Genomic DNA, 17,620 nt, shown 5'->3' on the forward strand with positions numbered 1-17,620 from the left:
ATTGGTGGACGGACATCCGGATAATATTTCCGGATAAGGTATCCGTAGACCAATGATAACCAATTGATGTGTCTGTGGTTTCGGAGATGACACAGTGGATTTGAGCCATGTTCCGCCGAATCGTGACGTCCCGCGCGGCGTGTGCACAGCGCACGTTCGCGACGGCTAAGACGAAGAAGGCTGCGTCGGACCGACCAGCCAAGAGCGCCAAGTTCAAGTCCGTGTCGAAGAAGAACGAGAAGGGCAACGATTCGGGCAAGTACGACGTCATGTTACGTGCTCTCAAGGGCCGGGAACCCGAGCCGTACGAGTGGACAGAAGAAGAAAAACGCGAGCACTTTGAAATTGGTCGCACGTACAACAGAATGACGACAGTGCGCCACAACGAATTGATGAAGGATCTGCAAATGAAGATCAACCTGAAATGGGAAGCGATCAACGCCCTGCCGACCGACGAACTGCGCCAGGAAGCGTTGGTCGAAGACTTCTCCATGGTCACCAACCGACGAGGGTTCCCCACGTGGACGCCGCCGATTCCCGGCTTCAAGCGATTCCGCGAAGAGTAAACAGTAATATAGACGCAAGTGTTCATCCACCGCCAACAACTCCCCCCATCGTCCATGCTCCCGCGGACTCGGCCGACAAGACCTCTCCAATTATTCTGCTGGCATTTTCCTTAGTGTACACTTGACGGATGGTTGGTCCCATCAATTGGTCGGAGGCTTTCCCGTCGCATTCCGCTGAATCACCAGCGACGCAAGCGCGTCCTTCTTCATCTGGGCAAACTTCTTTCGGCAAATGATGCCGCGCGCCGCTACAACGCCGTTGCTCAGCAGGTTGCCGTGCAGCATCAAGGGGGAGACTCTCGTACCTGCTTGAACTTTGATGGCGGTATTGCGTTGGTGCAAGAAGTTCCGGCGCACCATCATGCTGCGCGTGGCGGCTTGCACTGTCACGGCAGCCTTTTCCCGGTCCATTTTCTGCTTGGCAAGAGTTTGTGTGGCTACGTTTTCAAAGGCTTTGAATGGTCCTCACACGGCCAGACAAACCTTCTTTGATCTTGCGCGTTGTGTCGCGCATGTGCCGGTAGCTCCGGCGCAGCAACCACGCCCGCACGTTGTTTTGAATCACCCTCGCCTCCTCCTCCAGCAGCGCCAGCTCTGCATGACACGGTGTCAGCACATGCGACATGGATCCAAAAAAATACCGTCGGGCCCCATGAGCTCCATCGCTGCCATGAGGCGGCCATCGTCTGTGTCAGTCATGACGCTGCTGACCTCGAGCTCGTTGTCGGACGGGGCATAGTCGTCGAAGGGGTCGCCACCGATACTGTTGCCTCTGCGCTTGGTGCCAAGAGAAAGGGCGCACTTGTCTAGCCGCGACGATCGTGAGTTTGCTTCACACAAGATGTCGCTGTACCGTGCAAACTCATCGTGGAAAACGCCCCAAGGAGAAAGTTGCGGTTGTAATCGCTGCTGCGGTCGCCGGGCATGCTGTCCAAGAGCACCCCGATGCCCGTCATGTCGTCGAAGGACTTGAACAATCGGGGTGGCGACGGCGGTGACAAGCTTCTCAGGTATCGCGCAATGTCCATGTGACCATAGTGCTCCGCGCTTTCAACAAAGCAAGAAAGCGTCACATGAAGCAGAATCGAGTCAACTGTACCGGTCGGCAGGGGTCAAATTCTCCAGGTCCAACATGGCGCAGTCCGCCTGCTCCGACAAGAGCAGCCGCACAATCTCCATGTGACCGCATCCTGCCGCCAGATGCAGCGGTGTTTGGCCTATTGGCGAGGGATGACCATAATAAACACAGCAAACGAAGCGGATACCTTGGCCACTTCGCTGGTTCACGTTCGCCCCATGGGATAAGAGTAGCGGCACGAGCTGTCCGCAGTTATAAAAGCACACATAGTGGAGTAAACTCAAGCCGGCGTCGTCGAGTGAGTTCAGCTGTGGAAAATGTCATGAGCGACGGGAAAGGTCGTGGCACATACCTCTTCGAGAAGCTCGGACGAGGTTCCTGCCAGCGCCACCAACTGTTTGACGACATCTTCGATGAGTTGTTCCGACAATGCGCCGAGTTCCACATCGCTGAGGGCCGCGATCGCCGAGTCGTCGAGCATCAACGGCGCGGCATCGGCCTACATCCAATGTGGTCATTGGAATGGGTTGGAATCATGAAGACGAGTACCGCAGCCAAAGGCGCGGCAGGCGACGATGGCTCGTGGGTGGCGCAGTCGACTTCATTCAAAACCAGGATTCGATTGCTTGGCTGCGAAATCACTTTTCGAAACTCGTGCAATCGTTCGACAACTCGAATTTTGTACTGCCGTTCGTCCACTACACAGATCAAAGTGGATGGTCGAGAGCGCACGAGCCATCTCGATCGTACGGTCGTCGAGGCCCCGAAGGCTGTTGGTTGGGCTGGACGGGAACGACATGTTGCTCACGCCGTCGTAGTTGTTTTCGCTCCGCGCGCGCTTGTACGAGCTGCTCTGAGTCTCGAACGGCATGTGGAGTGTCCTGGCATCCCATTCCAGCGCTTCCAACGAACCACGCATGGCAAACGCGTTGTCTGCGAGACTTGGACTGGTGGCTGTGGTGGGTTTAAATAGAAAGTGACCGTCCGTCGAGACGAAAATCAATTTGTGGCCGACGTATGTTGCGATTCGCAGCGGCACCGGCCCCGACGCGCTCGACGCTGGGGCTACCCACACAATCAAGGCGATGATGCCGATCCCTCCTTGAACAAACAAGTCGTACCGCAGCACCGAAACACTGTCGGTGAAATCGACTCGGCTGGAACGACTGCCATCGAGCCAAACGCCACAAACAACGGCGAGTATGGCGGTGGCGTTGCGACACAAAGGAGGATCTTTGCGCCGCCTGTGCAAAAGTCCCAGTTCGGCGAAAAGTCGGAGATCTCTACGAGTGGAATGGACATTGGGCTGATGAGATGGGGCGGCGGCGGGACCTGTGGGCACACTCGTCAAAGAGAGTTCGCATTGAAGGGTTTTGTAAGCATACTTGGTTCGGGTGGTTGTTGTACTCCATGTCTGGCATGTCGTGGTCGAGAAGGAGGTCATCGAAGGCGCTGTCGTCATCGCCGCCGTCGCCGTGCTCATTGGGGTCGCCCGGGTGGAAATCAGCCAATGCATCATCCACGATGGACGATTCAAAGGGCTCCTCGGGGGATTGCGTATCCCTAGGGATAGCTTGCTTCTTGCTGTCGTCATCCAAGTAATGCACGAGGATCATGCGATTCGACTCATCTCGCAACGAATAACTTCGCCTGTGGAACGACGGATTGTCGGCCGAGTGGACGTACACCCCCAGGACGACGTTGTCACGAGTCACGACGAGCTTGGCGCGGTCTTCGCGGATCTTGGTTTTGCTACCTTTCTGCTTTTGCCAGGTCCATCCATCCTTCTTAAAGTCCATCACGCTATCGCACACAAACAGAGTGCCACCTGACATCAGCATTGCGTGAGGACATGTCGTGGCAAGCACATTTGAGGCGGGAGAGATGTTCGAACGTACTCGGCGGCCGGCAATGCGGGGCGACTTGAACTGGAAGACCACATATGCTGTAGTTCGTGAGTAAGAAATGCACTTCGTCTTTGTGCAGCCACCGCTCCCGCGCCGCAAGCTGCAGCTGGACTGCTTTCGCCATCGACATCGGCGGCATCTTGTTGTATCTTGCGCGCGACAGTTCACAGCGACGAAATGAACGCTTATATTATTATTGTACCCAAGCGATCATACAAAATACAAGGCATTTAATTGAAATGACTTCATGTCGAAGATGCACCTTTCGAAGAATTGCAACGTTTCAAAATGCAGCGGAAGGCGTCGCCACGAAGGAGCGGCCGTGCCGGCGAGGAGCGCGTGTGAGGATGCACCAGGAACACGTTCGAAACAAGGTCGCCATGATCGAGCAGCGACCGCGACTTGGAGTGCCGACATCCTCGCGTTGATTATCCATCTCACCTCGTCAACCCATTAGACTCTTGGCACGATCCGTCGTCGTGCTAATGTCACATCCATCGCATTGTTATTTCGCATGCTTGTTCAAGCCGATGCGTTAAATACTCCATGTCTTATCAAGGTCGATCCTTCTACACGTGCGCGAGTCGGTACACGGTGTACTTGCATTGAAAGGCCGTCGTGTCAGGGTCGATGGGGAGGATCAGCTGCTCCTCAAACAGGCTCTGACCCACAAGAAGGGCATCAATCGTGGAGAGCGCAATCTTCATCTCTTTTAGCGCCGCGACGAGTTCCGACCCGCCGAAGCACGCTTCATGGCCCTTGTACGACATGATCTTGCCCTTCTTGTCAAACATCCGCGCGAGCACACGAGAGAGGATAGCAAGACTCTCCTCCGACAACAACGCATGCATGTGGTCCGACGCGTCCGCAAAGTCGATGCCGTCCATCGACATGAGGCTGATGCGGTTGTGATGCGGCATATCGGTGGGACGTGCCCCAGCGTCCACGGCCGCCGTGAATCGGTAGAACCCGTCATTTCGATTCTTCATGCGCGACGATGGCCCCATAATGTCCTCAACCAAGTCGAGCTTGAGCAGGACGTTTCCAATCAGGAGCGCTTCGTTCTCATCGGTGGCGAACCCGTGGTCGAGCAGCGCATCGAATGCGTCGCAACCAAGGAAGCATTCCTTGAGATGCTTGAGCTTGTAAAACCTCCGCTTCATTTCGACGGTCGTCTGGAGGAACCGGCAAATCGCTTGGTAAAACTCCTGCGGCAACCCATTGTGGAACGTGACCTTGATGTCCTGAAGGCGCGCCAAGCGCAGTTCCTTGAACGGCGTCAAGTTGTCGTCCAGGTCAATCGATGTCGTCGACTGCAGCTTATGGTATGGAAAGGGCAGCTTTTGCTTCGTCGTTGGCGCTGCTCGCGACGCAGGTAGGTCAGGAGCAACTTCATCCTCTTCGCCGTCGTCTGGAAACGTTTGCGCGTGGTTCTTCGAGCTACGTCGGTCCATCACGGACGGGCTGGACGCAGCGCTACTGGTGAAGCTCGATGCGAGACTTCGACTGCCCCCATTCGGCAACGGCGGTCGACCGTCGGTGTGATCCGACGCACCGCTTTGGCTTCGCCCCGACGACCGCAAGCTGTCCTGGTACGATCCCATGCTCGAAAATCGGAGTATACTTTCATCGAATGTACTCGACGACGCAGAGGATGCTTGGACACGAGATCTCCCTCCGCGACGCGACGACGTGGACGAGTGCCGTGGCGGCCGGCCGTCTTCAAACGATTCGCGGATGGAGGCAATTTTCGCCACAGCATTGTTGATGGTAAGCATGAGCGTGTCGATGTCGACGGGGCTTGCTTCCGGTGCCTTATCCGCGTTCGAGGAGGACCTGGACAGAGCGCCACGCAGCGGCAGCACGTTCGACGGCGACCGCGACGTCATCTAGGCCTGTCTCCTCGTTCAACGCGGTGATGTAATGGCAGTGACAGCCACTTCGGCTCCGCCTTCTCTTTTTACACTTCTTTTTTGTATAGAATCGTGCCAAATCGCGCGATCCATCCACAGGACGCGAGGATGCGACGAGAGGCAACAGGATATCATGGCATCCATCCCACGACGACGAGTCGATCGACCCACAGCGTGGGCGAACACGATGATGGATGACGGCGATGATGTCGCCGATTACAAGGATACTTGGATGGCGCTCATCGACATCCTGCATGTACCTACGACTCGACGGCCGCCATCAGCGACATCGGCTGCCGCTGTCGACGACAGCGGAGTGAACCAAGTATTCGACGCCACCCCGGCCCCTGGCTGCGTGGAAAGTCGCAATTGTTGGGACCACACTGCACGGTTGGGCTGGACCAGGACTGTGCGTGGATGCGGCGGTTGCATGCACACATAGTCGTATCGATCCCCGACGTTGCCCTGTCTGTAGCCTGACTGCGTTGGGCGACTTGTTGGCCAAGCAGCGAGATCGCGTGCGGAGGGACGACAGAGACCGCGACGACTGTCGGGTGAATTTGTCTCTATAATATAGCCATGGCACTATCGGTGTGTCTCCTATCTCTTGGCTCGGATCGTTTTGTCGATGCGAACCTCCAAGTTGCTTAGCGTTTCGGAGAGCGAGTTGAGTTGCTCCGAGTGGTGGCCAAGGGTCTCAAACATCACACCTTGCTGCGCCGCGAGTTGCTGTTGCGTTTCGGTCGTTCGGGCGAGCAGGTTCATTAGCATGGCACCCATGTTGGTCATTTGGCCTTCGGGGTTGACAGCGTTCGTCGACAGAGAGCGCTCCGCGGACTCGGTTGGCGCGGCTGGGACAAGCGCCGACTCGGCCCGCGGAGGAGGCGGGACACTTCGCTGCGGCTCCTGGAATTGTGCACGGGGAGGAGGCTGGATCGCTGCAACGGGATGAGAAATAGGTGCGGGTGGGTTGTACGTGTTGCCACCAGACAATCGTCGTTCGGCGGCAACAGGCAGTTTCTCTGTAGTGGGTTCTGGCAATGGAGCACGAGGCTGAGGCTCCGGCACAGGTTGGCGGTACTCCGTCGAGGCAGAGCGAGCGAGTGGCTGCTGGACAATGGGGCGGAGTGTGGGAGGACCGACCGATTGAGAGAGCTCAGCCGTCGGTCGCAGGCGCTCGTCCAGGTACTTCATTACCTTGGCAGCGATTTTTTGGAGGAGTTTTGTGTCGCACGAGGTGTGGGTCTTTACGTCAAACACAAATACAGAGCCGATGCACGTCCCTCGGGCAGTCACAAGTGGCACAGCGGCATAAAATTTCACCGACGACGCGCGGGTGACAAGCGGGTTGTTCTTGAACCGTTCATCTGTCGTCGTGTCCAGGACGACAACGGCGTTGCGCGGGTTCATAATTGTGTGCGCGCAGAGCGCGACATCTCGAGGGATTGCTGCCTGTGTAAGTCCGCTGTTTGCCTTGAACCACTGCTTGGACTTGTCGATGAAGCTCACGGCCGAGATCGGGCACTTCATCTCCTTGCACGCGATACGGCACAGTTTGTTAAACTTTTCCTCGGGAGCTGTGTCCAGGATTTGGTATCCCTCGAGGTCGGCAAGGCGCTCCTCTTCGTTCTTCGGGACTGGCGCCCTCGGCCACGGGTGGTCCCAACTGAAGTCTAGCTCGTACCCGAACGATGTGGTCATCTCGAGTCAGTCAATTCCGAAATGGTGCTGCCGGACTGCAAAGAAGCATGTGCTGTTCCTGCCACGACGGTTGGATTGCCATACTTTAATCCAATATCTCCATCGAACAACAGACTCGGGAGAGACTCACCACGACCAGTGGATCCCCCGGATGCCGTATATCTGCTGTCGCAGATCCTCCCATTCGTCGTCGTGACTCTGACGGCCTGTTTCGAGAGAGTGCGAATGTACTCAGGACGGCAAAGCACTTGCGTTTTGTATACAGAGGGCCTCTCCCGGAAACGGGGGGACGTGAGTAATTCCTGCCGCCGCCCGCATTGCGCAGACAACGGGAGCGGCAGGACGGACAGGTCTTCCATGTACGTCTAGTCTCGGAGCGACGTCACAGCGGTCGAATGTGGATACTGCCAAGTTACCCCGTCGTCTTGACGACCGCCGCTTGTATCTCGAACGGAGGCTCTGTAACAGAACACGAAACCCCTCGTCGTCGCCTGGCTCTTTGTCCGGATATGAGACCCGATGATGAACGAGCGCCGAGGGGCACATGGAGGACCACAACGAAGGACGGAAGGGGCACAGAATCACGCGGTCGTTGGGTTGCGATGCACGGGAAAGACGTGAGTGTGATCAGGAACGTCCACTCGTCATACATCAATTTGCTCGACAACTCGCCAAAGTGGTGCATGAGAAAGGTCCCGTTGGTACATGCTGCGACGCCTGAAATTGCACACCGTTGAAATGTCTATCCTCGTCACATCAACGTGATGGCTGCACACGCCAGCTCTCGGCCACGTCCTGCAGTGACACGCCTTCAAGGCGCATTTGGCGCTTCGCCACAACGTTTTGCCTTTCAATGGGCCCACGTCGGAACCGCCATGTCGCTGCCAATGTGTGCGACCTGTACTTCCCTAGCTCTCCATCAAATTAGAGCGGAAGAGACGCGGCAAGGATCAGTGTAGACGGCGATACCATGGCACAACGATCGTGTGTCCGAGTCCATCTTCATTCGGCGACCGGTCAGGACTCGGAGACATTCCGCAACACGGCCAAGTGTATCGTTCCACGTACAGGAACTTGACTTCTCCCCCGTGGAGGCCAAGGGTAGCGCCTCAGTCTGTGCGAGCGAGCACACGCACGCCGTCCATGCCGACATTCTCCGGAGTAGCGGTGGGTTGTGAGCGAACCGCAGATGCCGCAGGACCGACTGGGACATCCTGCTTTAGTTTGTCATAACCGAAGGGGAGGAGGTGGGAACTCTTCGGCAGGTGGAAAGGGTTTGCGCAGAGCGAATGCTCGCATCTCTTGTAGATATTCGTTGTTCGGCTGGCATGTGCAGCTTCGACGAGGAAGTCTCTATCATGCGAACGTGAAGCTGGGGCTCTGGCACGTGTTGGCGAAGGTCCGTCGATGTGGAGCGGGGCAGCCGCTGTGCAACGCTGGGTGGGGGTCCACCAATATGCGGCAATTCCATCGCTGCCTCCTTGCCAAGCGCAAAGTGTTTTTCAATGAAATGCATGAAATCCAACAGCGAGAATATTCCCACCAGGCAAAACAGCAATTTTCACACCTGTCAAATGTCTACCCTGTCGTTCGAGCCGGTGGTCACAGCGAAGGCGGCACCTTCATTGGCCGTGGTCATTATCCAGCGCAGCGACGCGCATTGCGACCAGCGCAGAGTCTCTCTGTAGAGCTTTCAAGTCGCTTTCTAGTGCCCGCATGCGGCCCTCTGCGTCGGCCCGAACAGTAGCAATCGCGTCTTGCTGGCTCAACGCAAACTTGTGGACAACATCACGTAAATGATGTTCAGAGTCTTGGCATCGCCGCGATGCATCGTGAGCGGACACGACCTCGGCTGCCAGAGCCGACACTTGGGACTGCACCGGTCGCAACAGGTCCTGCGCTTCTTGCTTCCATAGCCGCATGAACCGTTCGCACATGCTCGCTTCGGCTGCTTGCACACCTGCGATGTCACTTGTTCGCTTGCGGATTTCAGCTGCCATCACCTTGTCCATATTTAGCATTTGCTCGTGCACTTGGGTGCACCGGCGAGCTATCGACGTCGCCACCTCCTGCATTATGCCAAAGGATGAATACAACCCATCACTGTCGCACCGGCATACCTCGATTCGTCGACCAAGTTCGTTGAGCGAGTTGGTCCATTCTCGCTTGGACTGTTAACTGCGCGTCACACGCAGCAATGTGCTGCGCAGTCCATTGGGCCCATCGCGCCTGCTCAACTCGCTGCCACGCGTCGACCTTGACCATAGCTGCTTCAGCGGCTGTGACGACCTGATCCAGCTTGTTTTGGAGTGCAACGTCCAAGTCCATGCCGGCGCGGCGCTCGCCCTACAGCGTTTCCGCCATGCGACATGATTTGCCGTTGATTCGTCCCGTACCGCGAGGTCTGCTTCGACTGCAGTAAGGCGAACATTGACAGCATCTTGCCTCCGTGCGTCGACAGTCGACGTGAGCCGAGTCAGCACAGCTTGCGACTCTTTTGACTCTTGGTGCAACTTGTCGCGATCGTCGAGAAGGTGTCGCATGTGAACGACCATCGTCCGGTCCATTTCTACGCGCAGCTTGGCGATGGCGTCGTCAAACTTGGAATTTATTTCGTGGAAGTGGCTCCACGTTGGGCACTGCAAAGACACCATCCCCTCGACCGCCCGGACACGGTCCCCCAGAGAAGTCACCTGGGCCACCACCTGCGCTTTGTTCTGGCGCACATGAGGATGAGATGGGCAGGAAGGAAAGGAATGACCTCCACAAGCATGGTCGTTGTCGCATCGAAGTCCGCTCGAAGGAGGGCGTTTGTCGATGCTGCGACAGCTGACCTCTCCAATGCATCAAGGCGAGTGGCGTGGTGGGTCAGCGTGCTGTGGAGCAACGGAGTCGGCGACGTCGCTGGGATCTGCGAAACCACTGGAGATGGGCGGTGGACGAGTTCCAGCAGCCTTTGCATGACGACGCTGTATTTCTGAACCAGGGCAGCATCAAGGTCCAGTTGGCGCTGTCGTGGCGTGCTTCACTACCTCGTTCATGTCGGAAGAGAGTCGTTGGACGATCTGCGTTTGCTGGACGAGGTCGGCTTGGAGCTGCCGCACGACCGACTGCACGTCTGCCGTCGATTCAGGCTTTCGTTGCGTTCGAGGCGACGCCAGTAAGTTTGGTGCCAATTCTGCGTTGGTGGGGGTTGTTGACGCTGGCGCTGCCCTGTGCGAAAACGCCATGAACATGCATCGTGTCCCGCTCGACGGCGGCTACAAACGTACAGCTGTGGCAGCTTGAACGAGACCTTTTCATGGCGTTGACGGGCGGGCGACGGATATCGCCCGTGTTGATACTTGAGTCGGTGTTCTTCCATCTGCGCCTCGAGCGCTGCACGACACAAAGACGACCCTGAGCGCATGACCAAGGTTGACCAGACTCTCGTCACTTTGTGCATATTCCCGCTCGTGGACGCGCTTTTGGATCACGTGGTTTTCCTCCATCCCAACCAAAGGATGGGACCCCACAGCGTTTCGTAGCAGTTTCAACGACGCTGGTTGGTAGTGTTTCATCGAGTGTTACGGGACTCACGACGCAAACTCGTCTCGGTGCCGCCATTTGGATATCCATCCACTTGAAACACCTTATGGCCATCTCTGGATGCTTTCACTACCTTGAGCTGTACTATTTCGATGGGCAGGGCGTCCTGCCACAGCTGACTGCACCGCGACTCAGTCGCTCCTTTTCATGCATGTCGTCGCGGTCGGCAGGATGGGTCGAATTGGAACGTGCGGCTTGCACCGACGATGACAACGTCAACACACGTCAACGCGATGGATTTTCAAAAAGTCCGACAACTACGAGTCCCCGCGACGCGACACCGTTGAATAAATAAACGGTGACACTACTACCTCGAGTCTGCGTCCGTCTTGATACGCAGGTTGTTCATGACTTGAACGACAAACCGCTCTCGCCCTGTGAGCGGGTCCAATGTCGTCGCTCCCCCGACAGCGGTTGCGGCTGCCGCCATCGTCTGCGTCGTGCGCTGTTCGTCCGGCGGGTTGCTCGTGTTGGCGGCGTTGACCTTTTCCCGCGTTGCACGGCTCGCCGATTTGTCGGCTCCGCTCAAGTAAGACTACTCACGTCAACAGCAACGGAACCGATGAATCCCAACATGTTTCGCTACTGAAAGCCTGGTTGTACTTGACGTTTCGACTGGGCTGACGCAGTGTACTGGCCATTCAGTCTTGAAAACACGTCCTTTTTCCCTCCGCTGCGGCTCGACGTTGCGCGCGGTGACCCCTCCGACATGGTGTCAATGTCTTTCTTCCCGCCACGATACCCACGCGGCGACGACGATTCCATGCCGTACCCGCCTTCAGACATCGTGTCCGAGTGATCGCCATCCATGTCCAAGTCGTCTTGGCCGTCCATTTCGCTTCCCTACGTGGGCCATCCATCCGTTTCGATGCTTGTACCATCGACGCAACGCACCCGTTTCATCGTGGCCAACACATCCAACACGGCAGAACTGCGAGGGTACGTCCCAAAGTCCTCAGACGCAGTGCGAGTACGCGGCGTGGCGGCGCGGCCGACGCGGGGGGACAAGACGGTCCCGTTCGGTTGACGCATTTTGGACGACGACAGCGGGGCCTGCACATTGCGATCCTTCAATCTACGACAACGAAACAAGGAGTTCGAGATCGAAAGCGATCGAGGCACGTACCGCCTCGAACGAAGCTGCTGGCTCTTGGACTTGATTTCCTCCCGCTTCACCATGGCGTGTTCTTGCAGTCGATGGCGGTGGATTCCAGTAAAGTTGTTGGGATTCGAGAGGCGGTTGAAAATGGACGAACTACCAACGTCGACCGAAACGCCACCACTCCCTGGACCGTTGACGGATGGAAACGTCGAGTCGGAACTCGCACTACCGACACTCAACGTGTCAGCAAACTCATCGTCGTCCATGACATGCGCGTCGTCGTCATGGTCAGGGGGGTCGAGGACGGCGGCTTCCCCGTGTTTGGACGCGTTCAGTTGCGCCTCCAGCCACTTGATGCGTTCTCGACACGTGTTCACGCTTTGCTGGTATTTGGTATTGCGTCGCATGAGTTGCTGCGCTTGTTTTTGCCACTCGTGTTGTTGTTGCTCGAGTTCGTCACACCGTTTGCGCAGCAACAGGTTGCGCTCGTCTACGGCGCTTGACACAAGTCGATGCTTCTGGCCTTCGTCCGGTTCGTTCATCGCGTCCGAGATCATCTTCTGCAACTTCTCCTCGTACGTTTGCCGCATGGCGCTGTTGCGCTCGCGTTCCATACGCAAATGCTTTTGCAAATCGTCCACTTGCAACGCGGATCGCTCGAGCTCCGCCTCCTTCGATTGTTCTTGGTTCTTGACCTCGACGGCCATGTTGAAGAGCAACTTGAGCAACGTGCGGGCTTCCGGCAGCGACGTGTTTTCTACCTTCACCATGGCGTCGCCCTGTTCGTCCAAGTCGTTGGTGCTGGTCATTTCTGAAATCCGCTCATTCTTGTATTCCAGCTGGGCCTGGCACGCCTCGATACGGTCTTCCAGCTCGGCTAACATCGCTTCCTCGTCCTTGCTTAGAGGGGGCGCTTCAGTAGAGACAACTTGCTCGTTGCTCGCGTTGGGGTTTTGCTTGAACGGAGAGATCAAGATATCTCGAATGTTCGACCCGTTCCGCTCGTCCATCGACGCCTTCAACTCGCCCTGCAGCTTGGACCGCATGCCATGGAGCCGCTCCATCTGCTGGACGATCTTTTCTCGTTTTTCGAGTTCCTTCTCCAGCATTTCCGATTTTTTCTGCTTGTCCGCGAGCTTTTGGATCTGGTCAGCGAGCCACTCCTCGTCTTTTGACTTGTATCGCGTCAACGGCTTCTTCTTCTCCTTGGCGTTCGCTTGGATGAGCAGTTGCTGTTGCTTGAGTCGCCGATTCGCCGCCGCGACCTCTTCCATCCGCCGCTTAAGCACGCGTTCCTGCGCGTCCTTTTCACTGCCAAGCTTGAGGATCTGCTGTTTGTCCTTGAGGTGTGCACGCTTCAACGTGACGATTTCGCGTTTGCGCTCGCTCGCTTCTTGTTCGTACTTCTTCCGGTCGCTTTGCATCTTCTTGAGGAGGTCCACCTTCTGCTTCTTCATTGCCGTGATCTCGTTCGTGAGAACTCGCAGCTGGACATCGCTCTTTTGCTTGATCGTTTCGAACCGCTTCATCTCAGCCTGCTTCTTCCGCAGCGCGCCCAACTCACCGTCCTTGTTTTGGAGCTCCGACGACAGCCGCTGGTACCTTGGATCGCTCGTTTGATGCTGTATCTTGTCGAGTTCGGCCATGAGTTGGTCGCGCTCGGACATGAACGCGCGCTCCTTCTCGGCCATTTCGTTGACGCGCGCTTCAAATACCCCCCGCATGCGCTCGTATCCCTCAGCATTGCGACGCAGCGTTTGCAGCATCTGCTCCTTGAGTGAAATATTGTTGGACAAATCCTGCACGGTCGCGCCTAAGACTTGCTGGCGCTGCTGGAACTCGCGCTGCATATCGGCCATTTCCGTGCATGCTTCGATCGACGCCGCAGTGTCTAGATTGTCCTCGATGTCGATGTCGTCTCCGATCGGCTCGTCGTCGTCGGCGCTGGTGCTGGGCGGGTCGACCATCGCAGTACTCTGGATGGACGAAGGAGCGGGTGGGGGCATTGTCGCCGATGAGCTTTCCATCGATTGCAGTTGCTTGAGCAGCTCATTCTCGCGCTTGATTTCTTGCTCGGCTTGCTCGATCAACCGTTGCTCTTCCTGCACGACGTCCGCTGAAAAGAGCCCGAACGACTCAAAGTCTAGTGTCCCCGACGACGCGCTGCGCATGTGGGCTTTATCGCGTTCGCTCTCGGCCAGGCGGAGTCGATCTTGAAGATCCTGAATCGTCCTCAAGTGTTCTTGAATCACGCCCATTTCAGCACCATCCGTTCCAATTGGCGCCGTGGAGCCTGCGCGTTGCTTGAATTCTTCGCAGCACAAGCGAAAGTAATCACGCTGGGCTTGTGTGGCCAACAAATCCTCCTTCATCGAGTCCATTTCGCTACGCCAACGCTTCAACTCGCCTGCGAGTCGCATCACTTCCGACTCGGCCGCTTCCGTGCGACTTCGGAGGGAGCTGAAGCTATCGAGTCGCCAGTCGGACGTTGCGACTGCCGCTTGGACCTTGGGGTCGTTCATGTCGGCGCCGGGGTGTCGAAACGCAAACAACTCTCCTTCAAGGGACTGAATCTGCTGGCGCAGCTCCGCAACCAAACTCGACTGCTCGTCGCGGTTTACGACGGCTTTGTTTTGAATGTTGCGTGCTCGATTGGCATAACTTAAAGAGCTCTTGGTCTCGGCAATGTTTTTCCCGGCGGGACTCACGCAGCACACCATCAACGTCCGGCTATTGCCCCCTACAACGGCATGTCGATGAGATGAATCGTATCAGGAAGACCAGCCACCCCCTACCGAGGGAGTCCTGCAGCATCCGCGTGAGCTTTGAGTCTCGATACGGGACGTGAACTTTGCCCCGCTTTGTATCGTCCCCCAATGCGTTAATGACACACCCGAGGACAAACAGACCTTTGTTGATGTCGATGCCTTCTTTCAAGCGCTGGCCTTCGGCTTTCGTCATCTTTTGCTTTTCTGACCCGGCCAAATCAACAAAGTTGAAGTAGCAGCACCGAACGTCGTATTCAACGGGTGCGTTCGGATCGACTTCGTCGCCGTCCTTAACCAAGACAGCCTCGTACGGGATGTACTGCACCATCGTGAGCGTGAGAATCGCATGTGAACGACTCGACTCGCTGTTCATTTCGGTCGCCCCCGTTGTCCGACAGTACGTGCCTTTGTCGAGAAGGCGAATGCACTCGTCTGCAGAGTGCACGTCCTCCTCCCTGGCGCCTTGAACCTGGACTTGTCCGTTTTGAATCTCCTTCAGGTTCACCTTGGAAGATGTGTCCAACGTCCCATTCCCGAATTGGGACAGCAAGTCTCGGATCTCTTCGCCGTAAATTTCGAGGAATCGCAGCTTGAGCTCCGTCCGGTACCCGCGCCCGTCGCTCGTCTTGGCCTCAATGCGCGCAAACATCTCCTGCAGTACACGGGGAATGATACCCCGCTCGTCTGGATTACTCACAAACGCGCTGTTTCCACTCCCCATCGTGAACGTTTTGCCACTACCAGTTTGGCCGTACGCAAAGATCGTCGCGTTATACCCCTCGAACACCGAGTCGACCAACGGCGTCACACACGGCCAGATATCTTCTTGGCCTGCATCGGGGCCGAACACATGATCGAATGTAAACGTTTGGCTTGCGACCTTGACTTGACTATCGTACGTCTCGACTGCAAGGTGCTCATCATCCAGCCGTTCCTTCGGGATCAACGGACGTACTCGGATGCACACGCGTACCGAAGTCTCCGACGCCATGTCAGTATACGAGGATAGCTTCGTCTAGACAGGGAGAGGCACTGACGCAGCGCGATGTGATGGCGCTCCCTTGAACTTCCGTGCTTTGACGTGGGAGCCAAATTCGTTATGGCGGTGCTGAGATCACAAGAGATATAAACCTTCAAAACTGATATATATTCAGCCAATCAAAACGCAGAAGGGCCAACTTTTAGCCAATCCGATGGCTGAATGTTAGAACCCAATTTTGAAGATCGCGCGCCAAATCAAAGGGCGCCGCCGCTGCAGTCTAAGTGAGTGAGGCAGACACGCGGTGCAGGGCTTCGAGAGTCGAGCTTGGGTATATGTATGTCTACGGACAGTATCGATTGCTTGGGGTGCCCAGTTTCGTTGAGCCTGCCGTTGTTGCGGCGAATATCGTGCAGCAACCCGTGATGGTACACTTTAACATGACTGCTAACCAACCTTCAATACGTCCACAGCAGCAAAACTATTCCGATCGCAACGAGCGGCACGGCCCCTGACTTTGCACAGGTGTTTCCTACGCCTTGAACGACGAAAGCTTGGGATGGTGGTGCTTCGACGTTTGCAGCGGCTTGGGCCATCTCGGCTTCATGAAAGAGCATCTCGAGCTCCTCCTCCGAGGGAAAGCCAAGGTCTTCGAGGAATGCTTCGTGGTCAAACGCTTGCCCATCATCATTGGGTAGGTCAGGGGTGGCGGTGGGCTGGGGTTGTCCGACCGCCGAGTTCCCCGCGTCCAGTGATGGTTCTACCTGGTTCGTCTGGATGGAAGCAGGTATTGCAGGTGGCAGTCCCGACACTGATGCAACGACAAGACAAGTTGTCGTGATGTACGCGGTGGTGGCCCGCATGAAAGCAGAATGACCCGTCCGTCGCTGAGTTCATGTTCGACCTGTCCTGTTTATCTCGCACCACGCCTACACACTTGTCGATATCAACTGACCATTCGCAGTGACAGGGCATGCGCTCGTTTGTAGTGTCGAGTCGCCTTCCCCTTGTCACTGTCGCGAACGCCTTTCATTCTTGGTCGCATGCGCATGAAGCATTCAGATCGAGATGTGTATATTACAATATTAATAAAATTATCCTGAAATTTCTATATAGCCGGGGTATTTTTTTCTACAACGTCCATGGGCAGTCAAACACTGCAGCGTCAAACAGGCCGTCGAGGTCATCGGCGTCGAACGCAACGTCAAAGTCGAGGACGTCGATGGGGGAAAAGTCGCCGCCCGCGAACGAGAAATGACAAGGCTGGTCCAGTAGAGACTTGGACATGCTCATGGGATACAAGTTGAGCAAGGGAAGGGGCAGGATTTCTTCCTTCAACATGGTGATATTGGGAGACTCCGTGTCGGTCGCGTTCGCGGACACGGCATCGCGACCGTGTTTGCGGCAGCACCCAGCATGACGAGCATGCGCGGTGCATCCTTCAACCTTGCAGATGCGACCACCACCGTGTCCCACACACAAGCGGCGTGCGTGGGCGACTTTGGTACATCCTTCGATCATGCAATGCTTCTTCTTGCTCGCTGCCCCGTGGCGGCAGCAGTACGTGCCGACGCGGGCGTTGCCTGTGCAGTCGGGGAACTGGCACTTCTTCTTGCCGCCATGGCGCACACAGAGGTATCTGGCATACACTTGGTTCCTGCAGTCGTTGCCGCGGCAGCGCACGCGGTTCTTGTGAAACTCGCACTTCCATGCACCGGCCGCGCACTCGTTGTCGCATCCGTTGAAAAAGCACTTGTCAGCCATGGTGATGGAATATTCCGAAATGACCATCGCAACGCAACGGCGCCGCAACAACAGATCAAACACATGGCTGTGACCACTACTGTGTAGGGACGTCGACATCGCAGTGGGATGTGCACCCGTTCACATTACTCGCAGGTCAGCATGGAGCAAAGCCATCTGACGGATTGCGATCGCCCGGCGGCACGGCTGAATCTGCATGGTGCACACCCGCCACAAACAATGTCATCCTTATCTCGGTCCTTCGCCTCCTCTTC

The 17,620-nt window shown here is 56.4% G+C and overlaps 7 protein-coding genes across 10 annotated transcripts; 1 reads left to right on the plus strand and 6 right to left on the minus strand.

Moving 5' to 3' along the window:
* Positions 1 to 79: 79 nt before the first annotated feature.
* H310_05555 (hypothetical protein) lies at positions 80 to 605 on the plus strand. The gene has a single exon (XM_008870295.1). It carries the CDS (start codon positions 108 to 110, stop codon positions 564 to 566), a length of 459 nt encoding a protein of 152 aa, XP_008868517.1. The 5' UTR covers positions 80 to 107; the 3' UTR covers positions 567 to 605.
* A 21-nt stretch (positions 606 to 626) lies between these two features.
* H310_05556 (hypothetical protein) lies at positions 627 to 3,728 on the minus strand. The gene is made up of 13 exons (XM_008870296.1): positions 3,543 to 3,728; positions 3,030 to 3,472; positions 2,766 to 2,976; positions 2,395 to 2,709; positions 2,194 to 2,342; positions 1,997 to 2,143; positions 1,832 to 1,952; positions 1,666 to 1,783; positions 1,420 to 1,613; positions 1,208 to 1,372; positions 1,050 to 1,160; positions 872 to 1,003; positions 627 to 814 (listed from the first exon to the last, which is right to left on the minus strand). The coding sequence occupies exons 1-13, from the start codon at positions 3,688 to 3,690 to the stop codon at positions 708 to 710; spliced, it is 2,361 nt and encodes a 786-aa protein (XP_008868518.1). The 5' UTR covers positions 3,691 to 3,728; the 3' UTR covers positions 627 to 707.
* A 219-nt stretch (positions 3,729 to 3,947) lies between these two features.
* H310_05557 (hypothetical protein) lies at positions 3,948 to 5,502 on the minus strand. Its single transcript, XM_008870297.1, has one exon. It carries the CDS (start codon positions 5,438 to 5,440, stop codon positions 4,121 to 4,123), a length of 1,320 nt encoding a protein of 439 aa, XP_008868519.1. The 5' UTR covers positions 5,441 to 5,502; the 3' UTR covers positions 3,948 to 4,120.
* Positions 5,503 to 5,985: 483 nt separating this feature from the next.
* Positions 5,986 to 7,186, minus strand: H310_05558 (hypothetical protein). The gene has a single exon (XM_008870298.1). It carries the CDS (start codon positions 7,163 to 7,165, stop codon positions 6,065 to 6,067), a length of 1,101 nt encoding a protein of 366 aa, XP_008868520.1. The 5' UTR covers positions 7,166 to 7,186; the 3' UTR covers positions 5,986 to 6,064.
* Positions 7,187 to 8,885: 1,699 nt separating this feature from the next.
* H310_05559 (hypothetical protein) lies at positions 8,886 to 10,610 on the minus strand (the record flags this gene model as incomplete). The annotated part of the gene is made up of 6 exons (XM_008870299.1): positions 8,886 to 9,234; positions 9,286 to 9,511; positions 9,562 to 9,882; positions 9,927 to 10,142; positions 10,198 to 10,378; positions 10,438 to 10,610. 6 exons carry the CDS (start codon positions 10,608 to 10,610, stop codon positions 9,155 to 9,157), a joined length of 1,197 nt encoding a protein of 398 aa, XP_008868521.1. The 3' UTR covers positions 8,886 to 9,154.
* A 122-nt stretch (positions 10,611 to 10,732) lies between these two features.
* On the minus strand, positions 10,733 to 15,711 carry H310_05560 (hypothetical protein). 4 transcript variants are annotated; one of them, XM_008870301.1, is made up of 5 exons: positions 14,651 to 15,711; positions 11,880 to 14,595; positions 11,648 to 11,828; positions 11,357 to 11,596; positions 10,733 to 11,288 (listed from the first exon to the last, which is right to left on the minus strand). In XM_008870301.1, the coding sequence occupies exons 1-5, from the start codon at positions 15,612 to 15,614 to the stop codon at positions 11,061 to 11,063; spliced, it is 4,329 nt and encodes a 1,442-aa protein (XP_008868523.1). In that variant the 5' UTR covers positions 15,615 to 15,711; the 3' UTR covers positions 10,733 to 11,060. The 4 variants fall into 4 exon arrangements, with proteins under 4 accessions (XP_008868523.1, XP_008868525.1, XP_008868522.1 ...); XM_008870303.1 differs by having other exon boundaries at positions 10,733 to 11,596; XM_008870300.1 differs by having other exon boundaries at positions 10,907 to 11,288; positions 11,648 to 14,595.
* Positions 15,712 to 16,672: 961 nt separating this feature from the next.
* H310_05561 (hypothetical protein) lies at positions 16,673 to 17,372 on the minus strand. Its single transcript, XM_008870304.1, has one exon. It carries the CDS (start codon positions 17,364 to 17,366, stop codon positions 16,734 to 16,736), a length of 633 nt encoding a protein of 210 aa, XP_008868526.1. The 5' UTR covers positions 17,367 to 17,372; the 3' UTR covers positions 16,673 to 16,733.
* Positions 17,373 to 17,620: the final 248 nt, after the last annotated feature.

This window comes from Aphanomyces invadans, assembly GCF_000520115.1.
Source record: "Aphanomyces invadans strain NJM9701 unplaced genomic scaffold supercont1.9, whole genome shotgun sequence".
NCBI lineage: Eukaryota > Oomycota > Saprolegniomycetes > Saprolegniales > Verrucalvaceae > Aphanomyces > Aphanomyces invadans.

Excerpts from the sequence above, each read along its gene's own strand:
- H310_05560 (XM_008870300.1), bottom strand. The coding sequence starts at position 15,614 with ATGGCGTCGGAGACTTCGGTACGCGTGTGCATCCGAGTACGTCCGTTG. Across the intron at positions 11,597-11,647 it reads TGTTGGCCACGATGAAACGG|GGAAGCGAAATGGACGGCCA; the intron begins GTGCGTTGCGTC and ends TGGCCCACGTAG. Across the intron at positions 11,289-11,356 it reads CAGCCCAGTCGAAACGTCAA|TCTTACTTGAGCGGAGCCGA; the intron begins GTACAACCAGGC and ends TGACGTGAGTAG.
- H310_05557 (XM_008870297.1), bottom strand. The coding sequence starts at position 5,440 with ATGACGTCGCGGTCGCCGTCGAACGTGCTGCCGCTGCGTGGCGCTCTG.
- H310_05561 (XM_008870304.1), bottom strand. The coding sequence starts at position 17,366 with ATGGCTGACAAGTGCTTTTTCAACGGATGCGACAACGAGTGCGCGGCC.
- H310_05558 (XM_008870298.1), bottom strand. The coding sequence starts at position 7,165 with ATGACCACATCGTTCGGGTACGAGCTAGACTTCAGTTGGGACCACCCG.
- H310_05555 (XM_008870295.1), top strand. The coding sequence starts at position 108 with ATGTTCCGCCGAATCGTGACGTCCCGCGCGGCGTGTGCACAGCGCACG.
- H310_05556 (XM_008870296.1), bottom strand. The coding sequence starts at position 3,690 with ATGCCGCCGATGTCGATGGCGAAAGCAGTCCAGCTGCAGCTTGCGGCG. Across the intron at positions 2,144-2,193 it reads CTGCCGCGCCTTTGGCTGCG|GCCGATGCCGCGCCGTTGAT; the intron begins GTACTCGTCTTC and ends CATTGGATGTAG. Across the intron at positions 1,784-1,831 it reads GAACCAGCGAAGTGGCCAAG|GCCAAACACCGCTGCATCTG; the intron begins GTATCCGCTTCG and ends CCTCGCCAATAG.